This window comes from Vanellus vanellus (assembly GCF_965231255.1).
Source record: "Vanellus vanellus genome assembly, chromosome: 14".
NCBI lineage: Eukaryota > Metazoa > Chordata > Aves > Charadriiformes > Charadriidae > Vanellus > Vanellus vanellus.
Window position 1 is genome coordinate 17328754 of NC_138919.1, and position 18923 is coordinate 17347676.

General features: G+C 51.8%; 1 protein-coding gene across 1 annotated transcript in view; it reads left to right on the plus strand.

Annotated features, from left to right (window-relative positions):
* Positions 1-14737, plus strand: part of MAD1L1 (mitotic arrest deficient 1 like 1) — a gene marked incomplete at its 5' end in the record, with an annotated part of 391507 nt that extends 376770 nt beyond the window's left edge. The window contains 2 exons of the mRNA XM_082490494.1: positions 14384-14567; positions 14664-14737. Of these exons, the coding sequence (XP_082346620.1) occupies positions 14384-14542 (159 nt within the window). The 3' untranslated portion in view covers positions 14543-14567; positions 14664-14737. The remainder of the gene's footprint in view (positions 1-14383; positions 14568-14663) is intronic.
* Between the last annotated feature and the right edge of the window lie 4186 nt (positions 14738-18923).

Here is an 18923-nt window from a genome sequence, read left to right on the forward strand (position 1 = left end):
GTGCTCCGTTCAGGCGGGCGCAGAGCATCCCGCGGGGACGGTGCCTTTATTGCGGCAGTGCCGCAACCGCAGACAGCCCAGTTATTTCACATGGGCCTCGGCCAGTGCGCTCAGATTCCATTAAGAACTTTTTGAAAGATAAGAAGCATTTAGAGCTAACGGTTGGCTCCAGCCTTAGTTATTTACATTGGGGAGGGGGGGGACGACAAAATCTTTTATTAGTGTCACTGTTTAAATATTTTGGCTCTCTATTCCAATATTGTGGCAAGAAGGAACCATATGTGTTCCTAGAAAGACAGCCTAGTACAGCCGTTAATCAGGAGAGGATCTATTAATGTATTAACATTCAGAATAATGAGCGAAAACAGCGTGCGCTGGAGAGACTAACACTATCTTTAGTCTGCGGTTTTCAAATGTTTGGAAAATGTTATATTCCTCCATCTTTCTCAAGCTGGTTTTCTGCCAAAAGAAGTTCTCTTCTGCTGTTAATTTTAGAAAGGTTAAATCTATTTACGAAAGCAAACATAAGCACGGAGTGATGAAAACCGGGAGGACGTGGGGAGTAACGGGCTCGCAGGCTGCGGAGATCCCGGCAGGAGCTGGTCTGGCAGGGCAACCTGTAGGCACGTCCTTTCCTTTCCTTGACGTTAGGCAGAGTGGGGGACGTGGTCGGAGAAGACGTGAAGCCCGAGCTCCGTACCAACTCCCCACCTTTCTCCAGAAGACACTGGACGCCCTATGTGTACGTCCGCAGACCGCTGTTGGGCTTTAGGGAAGATCGCCGAAAGGCTTGGCACAGGAAAAGGGCAGATTTTAAAGAGCTCGAGAGTGGGCGAGATTGCCGGTTGAGCAGCTTGGTTGCCTGGAGGTCATTGCTAAGTAGCGGCATCTTGCCTAAAGAAGTGAACGTTACATTTCAATGCCGCCATGAAAACCAATCGTGCTGTCTCCCCTTCGCATCCCGTGCTACTGCCTGCTTTGCTGCGGCATCTGGAGCCAAGCTGCAGGCGGGAAGGGAAGGGAAGGGAAGGGAAGGGAAGGGAAGGGAAGGGAAGGGAAGGGAAGGGAAGGGAAGGGAAGGGAAGGGAAGGGAAGGGAAGGGAAGGGAAGGGAAGGGAAGGGAAGGGAAGGGAAGGGAAGGGAAGGGAAGGGAAGGGAAGGGAAGGGAAGGGAAGGGAAGGGAAGGGAAGGGAAGGGAAGGGAAGGGAGCTCTCTTAAAGGATGGGGAAGGATGCTGAAGTGGTAGCGGAGCTCAGATGAGAGAGGCTGGAGCATGACAGCTGTTACTGGATCATGCAAAAAGCCTGCCAGCAAAAATGCATCAATTTGTGTGATATCCGGGTGTCTTGTCTTCTGTTTTTATAATTGCATACATGGTGTCTGCATAAATCTTTCCTCCCCCCACCCTGCAGCTCCAGCGAAAGGAGCTGACTGGCGGATGGCAGCACATCAGTGGGAGAACACCAGCAGGAAGAGACAACTAGTCAGATGTGTGTCAGACGGGGAGGGCCAGGGCCCCAGGCAGATTCCTTGGAGGTTTCACGAACATGGTGCATTCACTAAAGAGAAAAACCTCTCCTTTTCCCTACGGGAAGAGGAGCATGTTCATCCAGACATGAGAACCAGCAGCGCTGTCTTGCCATGTTCTTCAGGAGGTTAGTGCCAAATGACAGCACAGGCGGCAACAGCAGAAGCTTTCAGCAAATGCGTCGTCGCCCAAAGGTCTGAGTGTCCCCTCGAGGGATACAGTGGAATTTCTTTTCGTTTTTCACCGAGTACTGACATCTCCCTATTTATTTGCTCCTTAGCTGCAACCTCTGTCTCTTCAGCTGTGGGCTCCCTTCTTAGGGTGAGGTCAGGTCTGCTGGAGGAGGGAGGAGTAGAGGAGCCCTATGACCTTCTGGTTCACACTGGGTTTCTCATTAAAAGCCCATTTCTTGAAAGCAGGCACAACCTGCACAAGCCAGTTGACTGGTTTCCTTGCGACCTTGCTCTTCAGTTTCTCCTGCCCGTGGACTGCCAGTCGGTTGGAGTAACTCCACAAATACAGCTACTGGTAACCACCAGCTCCGTGCACTCAAAAGTCTTGAAGTTGAGAAAGAAATGCTGATTTTTTTTTAAATAATGACGTCTTCTCTCCCAGAATTAATCTTGCTTTGTGGCTATAGATGCGGTCTGAGAAATGTGCTTCCCCGCAGGGCGTGCGTGAGCTTTTAATGGTTAAAACTCATTTTTGAAGACACAAGAAAAACGTTTTGCGTGTTCAAAGTCAACTTTCCTTTCCTTCTTTGACTTTCTGGGTAGTGACAACTCATGCTCACTTTGGTCCCGTTGACAGTCGTGCTGATGACAGCGAATTCAAATGAAGAAAAACGAAGAAAATGTGAGCCAGCAAAAAAGCAAGAGCAATAAAAGCGCCTTCCTCGACTCACGCTAAGATTGTGAAATTTGGCTATTGATGTTGCAACAGCAAATGATGTTATTTCCAAAGCCAACACTTAAATTCCACTTTGGCAGATCATAACGATAAGCAAGTGGTGCAGTCCCATAGTAAGAGGCGATTATTGACCAGTTCTTCTTGCTCCCAGTTGAGCGGTGGCTTTGGCCTCCGTAGCACTGACTGCCACGCAGAGCGCTGGCTCTGCGCAGAGGTGACTAATACGTGTCACCAATTTCCTTGATGTAAGGCTTAAACCTGCATTTTAGCCCGGGGTGCCAGACTATGACAAACAAGAGCTAGAAGAGGGTAATGAATAAACATGGTGAGAATTTCAGCTGTAGTCTGCCATCAGGTCCATCTGTTACTCCTTCCCCCACAAGCCTCGCAAACTCAATGAGCCGGGAACAGGCACGCTCCGTATACTGCCCCATCCCTCAGCCACATAGCTAAGGTCTAATTGTCTGCTTGTCGTTAAGTTTATCACTTGTGGTCTCTTGAGCCGTTATTGGTCACAGGATCTTCTTGTTTGGTTCTTTAGCTTTCCATCCGCCCCGGCCATGACAAGACTTCCAGAAGGATACCAAAAAGATGAGGAGGGTAAACGTATTAATCACACACTGGTGTGTGCTGTATCGCAGAGCAGCAGTTGCTCCGGTGAGACATGCCTCGCGGGCGTGTGTAATCTGCTCATTTAACCATTCCAGCGCGCGCTCAGCCTCCATCTCTTGCAAAACTAGACGCCCAGCTCCCGAACGAGGGGCTTCTTTTCCACTTGGCAGCTGGTGAGTCCTGAAGTCCGTAGGACCTCTTTGCACCCCGTGTCATGTGCAGCCGCTTCAGCTGGGGCGAGTCTCGGGTTTTCCTGCTTATTTTCTCTAACCTGGAGAAGGGAAAACAGGTCCCTGGCAGAGGCATGATGCAGAAGCAGCTAAGCAGAGGGACGGCGCGTGCCTGGTGTGACTCAGTGAGCAGTGAAGGCTCCAGCAAGTTCTGCCTGTTGGTGAGCGGTGGTTCGCTCTGGAGAGCGGGTGCCTATCTCCCTGGCAACGCGGCAGCTCACAAAAAGTTGCCATCCAAATCCACCGTGCTTCCAGCCGTCCCTCCTCGACGCAGGGTTTTGCAAACTTAGCTGCTCGCGTTCTCTTACGGACCTCGTGCTCACAGCTGCAGTTCCCAAGTGGAGTATCTCCGCGCTTTGGGAACCAGGCCATTTTAATTAAAGCCCACACAGATGATTTTTTTTTTTTGCATTTCGCCCATAGGTGCTTCCTTCTCATGTTCCAGAAAGTCCATGTTCTTGTTTCTCTGCTCCTCTGTTGCTTCCAACTCTCCTCCCAGCAAGGGAGATGGAGAGGAAGGTGATAAGCAACTTGGCTGGTTAATGAGATGAGTTCCCTGCCTAAAGGAGGGATTCTTGTGTGCTGGGCTCGTTTGCCAGTCCTTGGCACCTCCCTCAAGTTGTCTGTCTGCTCCTGGCTCTCCTGGGAGAGAGGTTTGGGACCTGGTTTGAGTTGCACCTACTTCTCCCGTCGTGCCAAGCCGCCGCGTTCATCGGGGCCGGGCGCAGACCAGAAGCTGCCTCTGGATGGCAAGGCTGGAGAGCTGCGTGAGGCTGGGATTTGGCTGGGAAAACAGAACTTAAATAACAGCCAGTCCCTAGCATTGCCGGCGACAACTGCAGAGTCATTTCAGAGAAAGTAACGGGAGATTTTTCTCTCCCTAATTTATGTCTCTCCTGCATATGGCTTCTATGGAGTCGCTAATGTTACAGACAGATGGGTTGGCATTTGACTAGGCAGAACACATGGGCTGGATGTTGTTAACGCTTGTTAGCTACTCGCTCTGCAGCTTGACCAGTCCAATACGGTCACCTCGCAGATGGTTGGAAAGCCGCAGCCTGGGTGCCGGAGCGGTCCAGCTCTGCAGCGCGTGGTTGTGACAGCAGTTGGGATAACGTGCGTTTGGCTGCGTCTTCTGAAGGGCTTCGTGTAGGTCAGAGATACCTGTGGCTGGGGATCAGCACGGCTTCCCCGTATGGCAGGGACAGACAGACACTGATTTGTAAAGATCCTGAGCCTTTTAATGAGGTAAGGGCTTTAAAGGCTTAATTTCATAGTTTGGATTTTTATAGGACGGGGGTGGAAAAATTCAGTGAGCCCTGTGCCTTGCTCTCATCTACTCTCCTTCATGGTTGATGTTTATAAACATATTTGGTGGAGAACATTATTTAGCGGTCCCGAGGCCAGTTAAAAAGTTATAATTTAGGATCTCAAGCTCTGACTTACAGCCGGCTGCCAGTATTGGTTTAGAGTGGACATCCCATGCAATTTTCGCTTCTCTGTGATGTGAATAGTTTGCCGTGATTTAGTCTCACCAGTCTTGTATTCGGCTGAACCATTTCTAGGTATCACCTCAACAAACCTCCGCGGGGTGAATCTCCTTGATAGTTGGTTGGGAGATCCCCATCAGAATCTGTGGATGCAAAAGTAGACGCTGCGGCTGCATCATTTATGTTACCCTCTTCCCTCTTTGACAATACTGATGTTCAATTTACAGCGTAATGGTGGGATGGTGAACGCATCCTACAGATGAGACGGGGAATTTTCGTTTTCAATGCTTGTCCTTTAAAACTCTCAAAGCACTTTTGGAAAGTGCATGGGTATTAATCCACACAGAGCAGTAGTTCTTCAAACCTATGATTTAAATTGGATATATTTGTCTCTGTCTGTCCTGAACTGTTGAGTAACATTAATGCACCCTGATAATAGCTGTCACACTTTACCCCAGGGGTTGCTCCTCAGTGATAGGTGAAATCACAGCAGTTCAAAGGCCTGTCTTCCGCGATGAAAAGCTCTATAGGAATATTCAGATATAAAATAGTAATAGCGTGAATCAAAAAAATATGCTTCCCTTATTTTAAAGCCTTTGATCTTATTTTTATGGCATCACATTTGACAGTCTAAAGGGCATTAACCTGTAGGAGAAACCTTTTGAGAGAAGATGCTGACTTGCCCTCCGCCGCGCAGAGCACCGTCCCCCAGGATTAACACCGGCCGCTTTTCCCCATGGAGAGGGGTGCGGGTGCCTCAGCGCACGTCCCCACTCTTTTTTTTTTACATTTTTCAGCTTTTTACATCGGGCGCAGGAGAGCTCACGCAGATCAAAACATGGGGCTGTAGGGAGAAACCCGCTGCTACGCAATCCTCTGTGTGCCTTTGCTGCTGGGCTGGCGCAGCGTCCGGGAGCCCACCCCTCGTGTCGCTCGCGTGCGTCGTGCCTGGGTCGCGTTTCTGATGAAGATGGAAGTATACGCGCTGACCTCTTGCGCAGAAGACACTGTGGGGCTGTGGTTCATCTCGATGCTGAATAATAAGAAAAAGAAAGGAAATGTTTGCTATAAATCCCAGTGCACGCGGGGCTGTTTCTCACTTATTCCACCCCAGCTTTCAATTTTCTTCTTGGCATTGCCAGGCGCTTGCTTTTCTTTGCTCAGCAGCTAAAAGCAGCTTTTTCATTACATTTCCTGGAAGGCCCTTTACAGGCATCCATCTCTCTCTGCCTCATAAATTCACTTTATATAGCAGGCTGGCGACACGGAGGTCAGAGGTCTTGGCAAGAAGCAATTATTATAAAGAAGTGCTCTTCCTCTTTTGGGTTACAAAGAGGATATTAAAGGGGGAAAAACTTCGCTGCAGACAAGGAATGGTCATTTGTGAAAAGCGGGTGACTTGATTGATGAAGAGCTGCACATCCTGCGAGAGCTACCTTGGGCAGGCGTCCTGTCAGGCCAGCCGAAACCTGCCCATCGCCACGAAGAAAGGAGGAGGAAACCAGTAAACAGTTTGCTAAATAACCTCATAAATATTTCCAGCCGTAAGCACATCTTGCGGTACAATTTGTTTTTTTGTTTTTTTAATATTTCTCTAATTTTAAATGAACAGCCTCTAATTAAAGTGATTTAGTGGCTACCTGGGGACCTGGTATTTGAGCAGCGCGTGATGCTTAGGAGAGATTGATTGGTGAGGCGTAACTCAATTGGGGGATCTTGATAATGATATCATCACCCGAGAGAGCCAAGTTTGAGCAATTAGAGCTCCAAACCTCGTGTTTGGGTTGTTATAACTTCAGCAGAGAGTTTCCACACGTGCGCACAGACACACGCACACGCTTTCCCTGGGGATTTGCTGGGCACTCCAGTTTTTTGGCCGGCTCCGTGCTTGCTGGGCTGCCCCGTGTGTGCGTGTGCGCCTGTCCGCAGTGACCCGTGGGGGTGATCTGTAGCGGTGATGGCTTTGCAGACCCGGGGAGAGGGTGCCGCGCGTGGACAAGGAGGCCTCTGACATTTAGAAAAATCTCAGCATCCAAAGCAAGAGGCAGAAACAAAAGGATTTTCTCGTTTAAAGGTCAGAGCGGCCTCTTAAAAGACATTTTCCAATAGGTTTGTTGGGCGGTGACGGGGTTTGTGTGTATTAATGGGTGCCGAGGTAGGTGGGGAAAGGTGTCGGAGGGAGGCGAGGGGCCGTCAGGGCCACCAGTGTGCCCAAGGCAGTTGGTGGCAGAGGCTGTGTGGTGCACACGGTGGTGGCACTGCGGAGGTTTCGGGAGGTGATCAGACAGCACGGCCGGCCCTGAGGACTTCTGCTGGTGGGGGAAAGTGTTGGGGAAGAAGGGGTGTCTGCCCCACGCGAAGAGGAGGTCTGAGGGATTCAAATGATGAAGGCAAATTGCCAAAGGGGTTGATCTGCTGGGGAGATGTGCATAACCCATGTCAGAGTAGGCTTCGACGTGGGGTGGGGAACACCACAAGGACAAGGGAGGCGGCAATAAGAAGTGGGACAGGGAGAGGGGAGCGTGGCCACGGCATGGTCCGTAACACCAGAGGCCTGCGGACCTGAATGGAGCAAGGAGAAGCTCTGCATGGACTCATGTGTGAAGCTGCGTTGCCCCTTCCCTTGGCACACACGGGGCTGTTTGCCATGCATATTCAGAGCAGTTGTGCATAGGGACGCAGCACGGACAGTGATTTATGGAAGGAGCATAGCAGATGAGATGGAGCCTCCACGATACGTTCGCTGGGTAAATGTCACTGGGCAATGATTCACTTGCTCGTTTTGACCCCTAATACATCTTCGCCTTGAAAAGTACCGTCTACCATAGAGCATGGCCAAGCAGCATCTGCAGAGCAAAGGCTTGTGACTGTGCCAAGGGGCGGAGAGCCACTCTGGCATCCCTGCCAAAGTCCTAGGCTTCACCCTTCCTCACGCTGAGGCGTTTGAATTGGGGTTCCCAAGCTGAGACACAGCTCTTTTGCCTGCTGCACCTGGCACAAAGCTCCACCATCACTGATGTCAGCTCACCGAAAACCATTCAGGAACTCCATCTCCATCACTTGGAGGTGTGTGTTTGAAGATGCAGGAGCGTATGTCCTGCATGGATTGCATGCCCAAAGGCAGTTGTGCTTTCTTGGTGTGGAAATCAGAGGTAGAATATCCCCACTTTAAGCTGAAATCATAGAATCGTAGAACAGCCCAGGCTGGAAGGGACCTTGAAGGTTCATCTGGTCCAACCTTTCATGGGACAGGCAGCCTAGATGAGATTATCAGGTTGTATTGAATGCTGAAATTCTCTTCTCCCCTTTTCTGCATTTCTACCCCATGTTTTCTCATGATACCACACCCCCATGTCAGCCTTCTCCTCGGGCCATGCAACCATCCTCTTTTCTATCTTATTCCAGGGTCTGAAGGTCTACAGGGTCTTATGCTTAACGAGTATTTTTCAAGAAGCATCCTTTATATGATTAAAGTCACGCTGCATGGCAGTTTATAGCTGATGGCACTTTTGGACCCAGAGTTAGGGAATCCATTGGTTTTAGCTTCCAAAATGTGTCAGAGGGAAGAGGAAAAGGGCATAAAAGAAACTAAAAAATTGGTGTGTCTAGTTCAGAGTGCACTACTTCGGAACCATACATTAGCTCATAAATGCCTGAAGGAGACACTGTCGCAGCGTTGACATAACTACCTCTCAGCTGGTGGAACAAGCAGAGAAGTAAATCGTAGAATGGTTTGGGTTGGAAGGGGCCTTGAAGACCACCCACTTCCACCCCCCTGCCATGGGCAGGGACACCTCCCACCAGCCCAGGTTGCCCAAGGCCACATCCAGCCCGGCCTTGAACACCTCCAGGGATGGGGCCTCAACAACCTCTCTGGGCAACCTGGGCCAGGGGCTCACCACCCTCAGAGTGAAAAATTTCTTCCTAATATCTATTCTAAATCTCCCCTCTTACAGTTTAAAGCCATTCCCTTGTCCTATCACTCCATGCCCTTGTAAAAAGTCCCTCCCCAGCTCTCCTGGAGCCCCTTTAGGCACTGGGGGTAGTTGCTGGGACTTGGCTCTCAGGGAGCATTCCTGTGCAACCGTGGCATGGGGTCAAGGAGCCATGAGCAGAATCGGTGCAGTCAGGAGCTCTGTATATGCTACACTGAAGTGACAACAGTTGAGAGAGCCTTCTTTATGGTCCATATGTTGCAGCATTACCAGCCCGGTCTGGCCAGCTGCAGGTCCATCCCCCAGCAGGGACGTTTGGGAGTGCTTATTGCTCTTACACATCTTCTGCATTGTCTGCTCCGTGCTGAGATGGTCCCTGTTGGAGAGAAGAACTCGCTCTTCTACCACGCTGGTGGTTATTTGAGAGACTTTTATATGTATATCGAAACTCTAAAGCTTGAATAATTTACCAATTTCCAGGGTTAAGAGGAAGATTTATGGTGTTTCCTTCTGGCGGGCGGCAGCTGATCTTGCTTCTGGTGGAAAAACAATTGTGCTAACGGCTCCTTTCTCTGAGCAGATCCAGGAGCAGCTACTGCAAGTTTACGTCTCCGGGTGGTAAATAGACCTGTCGTCTTGTGTTTTACAGTGTAGTGAAATCTGCCCGCTGATGCGACGGCTCTATGGGGAGCGCAGCCTGCGAGGAGACAAACAGGGTGTCACCCTTCAAATCTATGGCCGGAATTGCATCCTGCACCCCCCACCCCCACCCCCGCCCCCAGCAGAACCGAGCGGGCCGTAACACGGGGCAAAGATTGATTTCCATTGCTTTTCTGGAAAAGGTCTCGATAGGCCTTAAATCAGACCGAACTGGCAACGGAGCTTAGCGAAAGCTGGAATCTTTCCTTTTGCAAGTATTTGAGATCTGAATAAAACATAACATAGACCTGAATCGCAGGAGTTTAGTGAGCCAGGCAGATTTTTTTTCTACAAATTAGAAGAAACCAATATAGGTCTCTGTGAAGAGTACCTGTGAGATGATATTCTCACCGTACTTTGCTTCGGCATCCTGGGCTGCTCTGTGCTCGGGGAAGCTGGGGGCGCGGGGGCAGTATGTGTGCTCGGCCGGCTCAGCGCCGTGGGGCAAAGGGGAGAGAAGCGTCATGGGGGGCCCCAAAGTCTCCTCTTGCATCGACTCCTCTGTGCGTTGATGGTGGGGCGGACGGGGTACTCACAGGCTCAGCTTTTCCTTCAACTCCGTCTATTCAGTTTGACTAAATCTTGATGGTTTTTCTTTCACACTTTAAAAGCAGCGAGACACTACAGGGATGGAGCTCCGAGTAAGACGTGTCAGTAGTGTTGGGCACAGAGCAGTTCGGGCTGGGTTCGGATACGCTCTGGTCTCTCTTACTCCATTCCCGCTCATGGACTGTCCCCATGGATCAGTGATGCTTGTTTGGGTTCCTCGGCTGGGCATTTTCTACCTACACGGGCTCAGGTGGCTTTTGGCTTCGCCTGAACTTGGAATTTCCAGGGATGTGTCACTGGGGTGAATGGCGATTGCGTTACACGGAGAATACTTGTTTTCACGTGAATTACACGTGAATACTTGGCATGTGCTGTCGCCTGCAAGTGCTGGTTAGCAGGGGTTGTGTCTGGGAGTTTTTCTTTGAAGGTTGAGACTTTTTTTAAATTTAAAAAATTGATTTAAAATGCGTGGAGGGAGTCCGAGCTATGAACTGTGAAGAGGAGGACTCGGGCGCCCTTACAGCTGTGAACCACTGGAAATTTCAGCTTTGTATCTTTCATAAATCTGAGGTTTTTTAGAGCTCGAGTCGCAGGTATGCTCCTCATTGATCCAAAACGGCGTGAAACAACCCGGAGCCAGCAGCGTTCGTTCAGGAGAGCATCCCCTCCAGTGTCCTCCCCTCCGTGCTCCCGCGCGCCCCTGCGCCTCCCCCCGCCTCGGCGCCATGCCCTGCTCGCTCCCGCTCCCGCGCCGCCCGCCCCGCCGCTTCCCGCTCCGCCTGCGGCTCGCCGGGGGCAGCAGGCAGGGTGCAGACTGCCCTTTGAAAAGAAATCCTGGGAATTAATGGGAACATATTGCTGTTATTTTGTATAATCACTTTATTTGTAAAGCACAGGCTGCAAAGGTACTCCTGCTGTTGAACTCAAAGCAACAAATCTATATATCCCCGGCTATTCTACATTATTAACAGATGGGTGAAGAAAAAAAGCAATAAAAACAAATAATAAGAAAGGTAACAATAATAGCAATTTAAAACGCTCCCAGGGAAAAAAAAAACCAAACCAACCAACAAAACCTAAATTTTTTTAAAAGCAGTGTGAGATTGAATGAACTGAACTGCAAGTGCATCCGTCCTCAAAGTTAGCACGTAAACATCTCCCGGCAGAGGAAGAATTTCCTTTTTTCCAAGGGGCTGCCTCCCTGCCTTGTCCCTGTTACAGAACAGATCATAAGAAACCTGGGTGAGATGTCTAGGGTTTGGAAGCCTTTTGAGTTTTTTGGATTTTTTGGTGTTTCTAGGGAGACAGAGGTCGGGGGGGACAGGGGGAAGGTCACTCCCTTGACCATCCGACAACCAAGAGACAGTCCCGTTGAGCTCAATGGGAAATAACAGACCTCTCAAAAGCACGTGTTTGTTCACATAACTTTCTCTCAACATTATTCTTCTGCCTCTGCTGCAGGAGGAAACTTTGCTTATGAAGAATTGTAGAGAGAAATTACCATTAATCTCATAAAAACCAAATTATTCAAATGTAGCCTTCACCCGCAACGCCAGTGAGCTCAAAATAGAGGAGAAATTTGAAACATTTATGTTCTTTCATTTCTGCGATCATAAAACACAAGCAAATGGTCTGGCACTGGATGCTAAATTTCTTAAGGAACTTGCTTTAATTAATTAAACTAGTAAACCAATTAATGGATTTACTTGTAAATTCTTAGAAAATTAATTCTGTGCCCAAAGAGTGTTTTAAATCTGCGAAGGAGGCAGTGTGTATTTCATACAGAGCTTGAATTCCCCGGTTTAGATGAATCCAATTCAGCGCCGACTTTGGAGACACAAGTGATGCATTCATAATACTCGGACCTTCCTCCGAAACCGGGGGGAGATTTGCAAAACGAAACCTGTGCTGCTTTCCCAACGCCCGGCCCCTGTACCAGCTCCCGGCTGTGCTACAGCCTCGCGTGGCGCCTCTGCCTTGCGTGGATCGGGGGTGTACGGCCCTCCCTGGGCCTCCAACTGCCGCCTTCTGACCCCCCCTGAAGTGCTGCCTCCAGCTCTGGAGCCCCCAGCATAAGAAGGACATGGACCTGTTGGAATCATAGAATCATAAAATTGTCTAGATTGGAAGAGACCCTTGGGATCATCGAGTCCAACCATCTACCCTACTCTACAAAGTTCTCCCCTACACCATATCCCCCAACACCACATCTAAAAGTCTCAAACACATCCAGGGATGGGGACTCAACCACCTCCCTGGGCAGTCTATTCCAATGCCCGACCACTCTTTCTGTGAAAAATTCCTTCCTAATGTTCTAAATCTGCCCTGTTGGAGCTTGAAGCCATTCCCTCTTGTTCTGTCGTTAATTACCTGTGAGAAGAGACCAGCACCAACCTCTCTACAGTGTCCTTTCAAATAGTTGTAGAGAGTGATGAGGTCTCCCCTCAGCCTCCTCCTCCTCAAACTAAACAGTCCCAGCTCCTTCAACCGCTCTTCATAGGATTTGCCTGCGAGGCCCTTCACCAGCTTCGTTGCCCTCCTCTGCACTCGCTCCAGCACCTCCATATCTCTCTTGTATTGAGGTGCCCAAGGAGCGGGGCCAGAGGAGGCCCCAGAGATGCTGGGAGAGCTGGAGCCTCTCTGCTGGGAGGACGGGCTGGGAGAGTTGGGGTGGTTCAGCCTGGAGAAGAGAAGGCTCCAGGGAGATCTTATTGCGGCCTTCCAGTCCCTAAAGGGGGCCTACAGGAGAGCTGGGGAAGGACTTTTTACTGGGGCACGTAGCGATAGGACGAGGGGGAATGGCTTCAAACTGGAAGAGGGCAGGTTCAGATTGAACATTAGGAAGAAATGTTTCCCTGTGGGGGCGGTGAGCCCCTGGCGCAGGGTGCCCCGAGGAGCTGTGGCTGCCCCATCCCTGGAGGTGTTCAAGGCCCGGTTGGACGGGGCTTGGGGCAACCTGGGCTGGGGGGAGGTGGCCCTGCCCAGGGCAGGGGGTTGTTGGAACTATGTGATCTTCAAGGTCCCTTCCAACCTAAACCATTCTCTGATTCTCTGATTCTTTGTCTGCTCTCTTTCTATGTGGCCGCTCTAATCTGACGCAGCGGTACATCGGGTGCGTGGAAAGCGAGTCGGGCGGCTTCCGTAAGCCGTGGATTAAAGCACTGAACATCTTTTGGAGTTGCAGACAGAAACCAACCAAGGCGAAGTGGAGGAGATTTAAACAAAAGCTAATTTACTTTTCCACGCAGAAACCTTGTTTAGATTCCCTGCCTGGCTCAGGGGTGACGGGGGCGTCCTCGGTACCTTGCGCTCTTCGCAATCCAAAGTGACACGTACATGAAAAGTTCATAATCGAATGTGTCCAGGCTCCCGCGAACATGAAATCAGAAACAAGCAGGTTCCCTGGGGCTCTCGGCGTTATCACTTCCCTTCTCTCCAAGCAGGTGAAGCCATGTTTTCCCTTCCCGTGGCAATGCTCTGCGCCGGCTCTCGGCGTCCTTTGATGGGGCGGGGGGCTGCCCTGCTCCTGCACACCTGGCGGGATGCCGGCTTTGCCCGGCATCGCCCGCGCTGCCTCGCCTCGGCTCCGAGGGGGAGCGGAGCTGCGGAGCAATTAGGAACGGGAGCGTTTTGAAGAGGAAAATGGCAGGGGAAAAAAATTAGCATTTGCGCTGTGATGTTTTTGCTGTTTATTAATAAACAAGCAGCTTTTGTGCCTCCGGAGGCAAGAGAGGCTTCAAGCATTCCTTATTTCTCTCGCGTTTAGCTTGGGTTTTTTTGCTTGTTTTATATGTTACAGGAGATTTGTAATGTCTTCCCACATGTTGAGTTTCCTTATTTTCATGAGAGCATCTCTGGAATAATTCCTCTGGAGCTCTCGGCTATGCGCTGCCGGGCTGATTTAAACATCCAGAAACACTTTAGGGATGCAGAGTGGATCAGCAGCTCGTTGGGAAGGAGTCGTGTTAATTAGGAACAGGTTTGCTTCCTCCTACAGAAGCAGAATGACTTCAGGGATAAGTGTTTTCACGGCGAGAAAGCCCTTGCGCGTAGCTCCTGCCACCTGAGACCTGGGTGGTGATGGTGACGGTGGCCCCGACGTGGGCACCCCGGTTGTGTGCCGGCGGCACAGCCCGGCCCCTGTGCAGCCCCTTTCCGGGATGGTCGAACCCCTCATCTCCCCACCGCCCTGTTTGTCGCTGGGGGGGGTCACCCAGGGGTCCTGCGTGGGGACGTTGGAAACACACTACCCAATAACAGCCCGATCACACCGTGTGACGAACACCTGCGCTGCAGCGGAGAACGCGTCTTGGTTACAGGTGGATCCGCACCGAAGGAGACGTCAGGCTGCCGCCGCCTGCTCCCCCCTGGGCTGGCGCAGGTGAATTAAAACCCTGCCATATTAACGGGCATGTTCTTCTCTTCCCTCAGGCCTCCAGCTCCTCCGGTGGAAAAATGCAGCTTCTGGAAACTGAGTTCTCACGAACCATCCGGGAGCTCATCGAACTCCACCTGCTCCGCCAGGACAGCATCCCGGCCTTCCTCAGCGCCCTCACCCTCGACCTCTTCAGCCGCCAGACCATTGCTTAGTGTCCCACCACCAGCCACCAGCCAGGTGTGGAGCACTCCTAGGCAGGACACTTGAGGTAGTGAGGACAAATTCTCCCCTCCCACCCTTAATTCATGGCATTGGGTTGCTTCTGTTTTGCAGGGAACACCTTCTTCCCCCTTCTTTCATGCTGATTCCCGAACTGCGCCGATTCCTCTGAAAAGCATCATTTCCCTCCTGTGGGAGGGCAAGTCTAGCTCCATCCTAGGGCCCTCCTCTGCCAAGAGCCCATCCTTTCCTTGGAGCTGGGAAATGTGTTCGTCACTGCCCAGACTGTCTCAGCATCTCTCTGAGAACGTGGTGGGAACTGCTGGTTTTGCTTTTCCCAAAAGGACCCCCCCAGTCTGGGTCCCAGCAGAGAGACGAGCCTTGCAGGAGCCTGGTGCTACCTGCCCTCTGGTTGTCCTCTCCTAATGAGAGCCAAAGGCTTGGTCCCCGAGCACGGGGACCTGGGGGAGGATCAGTCATGAGCAGCAGGTTCTTTGTGGATACCTCCCGCTCTTGCAAACAGCTCATCACTCAACAGGGTTGAAATTCTCTTCAAGATACCCAGTTACCCGAGTCTGCCGTCACTCAGCAGCCGAGCACAAGCATAAATGGCCATTTGAAGACCTGTGTTGACACGTCTATGTTGTGTGGTGTGCTCAGGTGTCGCTGGTGTGCTTTTTTATTCCTCATCGAGGCTCTTGGACTCTTGGTTATCTCAGGATTGCAGAAGATGGGAGGGAGCTCTTTGGGGTGCGCTCGCTGCTGCTGGCTTCGGCCTGCTGCCTGCCACCAGGTGTGGGTACCTGCTCACCTTGCTGGCGGTCTCCCTCCTCCTCTCCTCCAGGGAGGATGGAGCACCCCCTGAAGCCTGATGTGTTGTATTACAATGGATATAGCTGTTCTAGCGTAAGAATAAAAGTGTCGCTTCCCAAACTGGATGTATCACTCCTTTATTTGGGATACACACTGTGCTCCCCCTCTGCTCTCCCACATGTAGAGGGCCACAAAGATGCTGGGAGGGCTGGAGCCCCTCTGCTGGGAGGGCAGGCTGGGAGAGCTGGGGCTGTTCAGCCTGGAGAGGAGAAGGCTCCGGAGAGACCTTATTGTGGCCTTCCAGTGCCTTGAAGGGGCTCCAGGAGAGATGGGGAGGGACTTTTTACAAGGGCGTGTAGTAACAGGATGAGGGGGAATGGCTTCAAACTGGAAGAAGGGAGATTTAGAATAGGTATCAGGAAGAATTTTTTCCCTGTGGGGGCGGTGAGCCCCTGGCGCAGGGTGCCCCGAGGAGCTGTGGCTGCCCCATCCCTGGAGGTGTTCAAGGCCCGGTTGGATGGGGCTTGGAGCAACCTGAGCTGGGTGGAAGGTGGCCCGGCCCAGGGCAGGGGGGGTTAGAACTCGATGATCTTACGGTCCCTTCCAACCTAAACCATTCTATGGTTCTTTGATTCTATGATTCTGTGATAACGATTTGTCCATCAATGATCTGATGCTGGTACTGCTTTGAGAAGGGAGGACATCATTATCTCAGTTTTTCCAGGCAAGTCTCATTCATGCTGTAAACCAGATTAGTTTGTTATGAACTTCTGTGTATATTGATTTCCTCCTGGTATCAGCAGGAACATACTTCCTAAGCTTGGAGACAAGGTAGCGGTAAGCAAGCTATAAAGTCACCTTAGATGCTCACAGTGGCTGCAGGGTTGGCCACGCGTGCTGGAGTCACTCCGGGACCTATCGACGTGTCTGCAGGCACGGAAAATAGCTGCTGAAGACTCAAGTGATCAAAAGTGGAGGGACAAGCATGTGCTCTGAGGAGGCTGCAGCCCCCATCTCCCCAACCCTCCTTTCCGCAGGGTTTGCAGAGAAGTGCAATAGCAAAAGTTTGGCGTTTTCTCTTCTGCTTGAAGAAGTCCTGGTGGAAGATGGATTGCCTGGCATGCTGTGCCAGGGGAACGCTGCCTGATTCATATGCGCGACGTGGCACTGAGAGTCGCCTTCTTCAGTCATGGGGAAAATGAATCATGACGTCAGCCGTGTTCGGCTCCTCCGCCAACACAATAGCGGATCCTGGCTGCCTCTGAAAATTTTTCTCCTGGCTCCTCGCAGGAGAAATGAAGTAATTAATAAGTTTACAATAAACCCTCTATCTTAGCAAAACACGGGTGAGGCGAGAAGCGATGCTGAAGAGTGACAAGGGAAAACACGTTCTGCCCATTGGAAAGTTGCCTCCCAGGAGTGAAAGGATAATAAGTTGGGGTAGAAAGCACAGTAGTCTACTGAGATGCCTTCGGTGGGGAGGAGAGATGGATGAATTACCGCTCTGCACCCTTTTCTCCAAGGAAGACTGATTTGTTCGACTAAGTTTAATACGCCGGCACGGCTGGGAGAGGTGTGCCGTGAGGATGGGTGCTGGGCCAGATGTGCCGACGTGGCCCTGCTCGGGGCTTGAGAAGCTGCTGGGGTAACTGTCCTGCTTTGGCCAGCAGCATCCCTGCCCTGCTCGTGGCGTAGCACCGTTGCACAGCGAGCGGGTTTGGGCACTGGGCAAAACCGGGGCTTTTGGCAGCTCTAAGGCTCGCTGATGGAGGCCTGGGAGCATTCCTGTGGAAGTGTGGCCATCGCAAAGCCACCTGGGCCACCCGCGAGACACAGGCTTGCGGTTGGGCACGGGGAAGGGGGAGCTGAGGCATCCCAGTTTCGAGTTCCAACACCAAATTCAAGATGAAGCCCCAAACATATGGCTGTACCCTGCCGCCGCGGCAGCTCCCGTCTCGGCCACCATCATTATACTGCTCATCTCAGCCGGGACGGAGCTGCAAGGAGTAACTGCCACGCTGAATTTCGCGGTGAAAGCTCCTTCCATGCTGAGCTCCACGGGGCTCGGCAGCCCATCGCGGGGCCCTGCCACCAGCTTCACCACCCCCCACGTCCCCCCTCCATGGGGCAGCCCCCGCGGCAGTGCAGACGGACACCCTGGTTGCCACCAATGGTACAGCAGGTTTCAGCCACCCCAGGCGGTGGGGACACAAGTCCTGTCCGGCTTCGGCTTGTCCCTCGCAAAGCTCCAGCCCCGTTGGTGGAAAATCCTTTTAGAAAATCTGGGGGGAAGGGTAATAAATTTGCAGTTGGTTGGAGGGGAGAGGCAGGAGTGGTACCCAGTGTGCGTACACTCGCTGGGTCTCCGTGCGCGCTCGCTGGGTTTGTGTGCTCTGAGCTGTAAAACGTGATTTATGAACGCACGGCCGGGGGGTGGCGTGCGTCAGAGCACTGTCTTGTTTGCAGTGTTGCCTGAAGCTTCCCTGCACCCCAACTGCGTGCGAGCCCCCGCTCCTCTGCTCAACACCCCTTTTCCTCTGCGGGCATATATAAATACTGAAGAGGGGCAGAGAGCTGCCAAATACTGCCATACGGTCCTCGAAAACAGCAGAACTCCTGGCTAAGGCAGGTATTGCAAAGTCCGTGTCTCTCCCAAAGTCACACCTCTGAACCTGGAGCCTTTTCCTCCAGCTTTGTGTCTCCTGACTCTTTATGGCATCGTTGCGTGTTTTTGTGTGAGTCTGAGAGTTGTGCTGGAAGTGTGCGATGTCTGAAAAAAAAAGACCAGAGAAACCTTTTTGGGATGATCCATGAGAAGCTTGGGACTCTAGATGTTGGTTATGGATTATCTGCCTGTAACGCTGTAGGAGGAAGGGAAGGGGAAGGGGGAGAGAGCGTGAAGCTGCAGTGAAGGTGGGTGCCCAGGGAGCCAAGGGCAGGAGAGGGGCCAGGCACGGATGGAGAGGAAGAAACGGGGTGCTGGAAGGAAAGGGAGGCCACCATTTCTGAACTAAACAAAGAAAACCTATTTTCCTCCCACTGGCGCTCCTGCCTCTTGGATCTTCTGCCTGCCCCAGGCCAAGCCAGTGAGCTCTTCTGCACTGCAGGCTCTGGAAAATGGGAATATCGCTTCCCAGTCATGGCCTCCCAGTGCCAACCAGCAGTGAAGGCTGCAGCATGTCTGCTGGGAGGACAGGCTGAGAGAGTTGGGGGTGTTCAGCCTGGAGAAGAGAAGGCTCCGGGGAGACCTTATTGCAGCCTTCTAGTACCTAAAGGGGCTCCAGGAGAGCTGGGGAGGGACTCTTGATCAGGGAGGGGAGCCGTGGGATGAGGGGGAACGGTTTTAAATTGAAAAAGGGGAGATTTAGATTAGATATTAGGAGGAAATTCTTTCCTGTGCGGGCGGTGAGCCCTGGCGCAGGGTGCCCCGAGAAGCTGTGGCTGCCCCATCCCTGGAGGTGTTCAAGGCCTGGTTGGATGGGGCTTGGGGCAACCTGGGCTGGGGGAAGGTGGCCCTGCCCAGGGTAGGGGGGTGGCACTGGATGATCTTTAAGGTTCCTT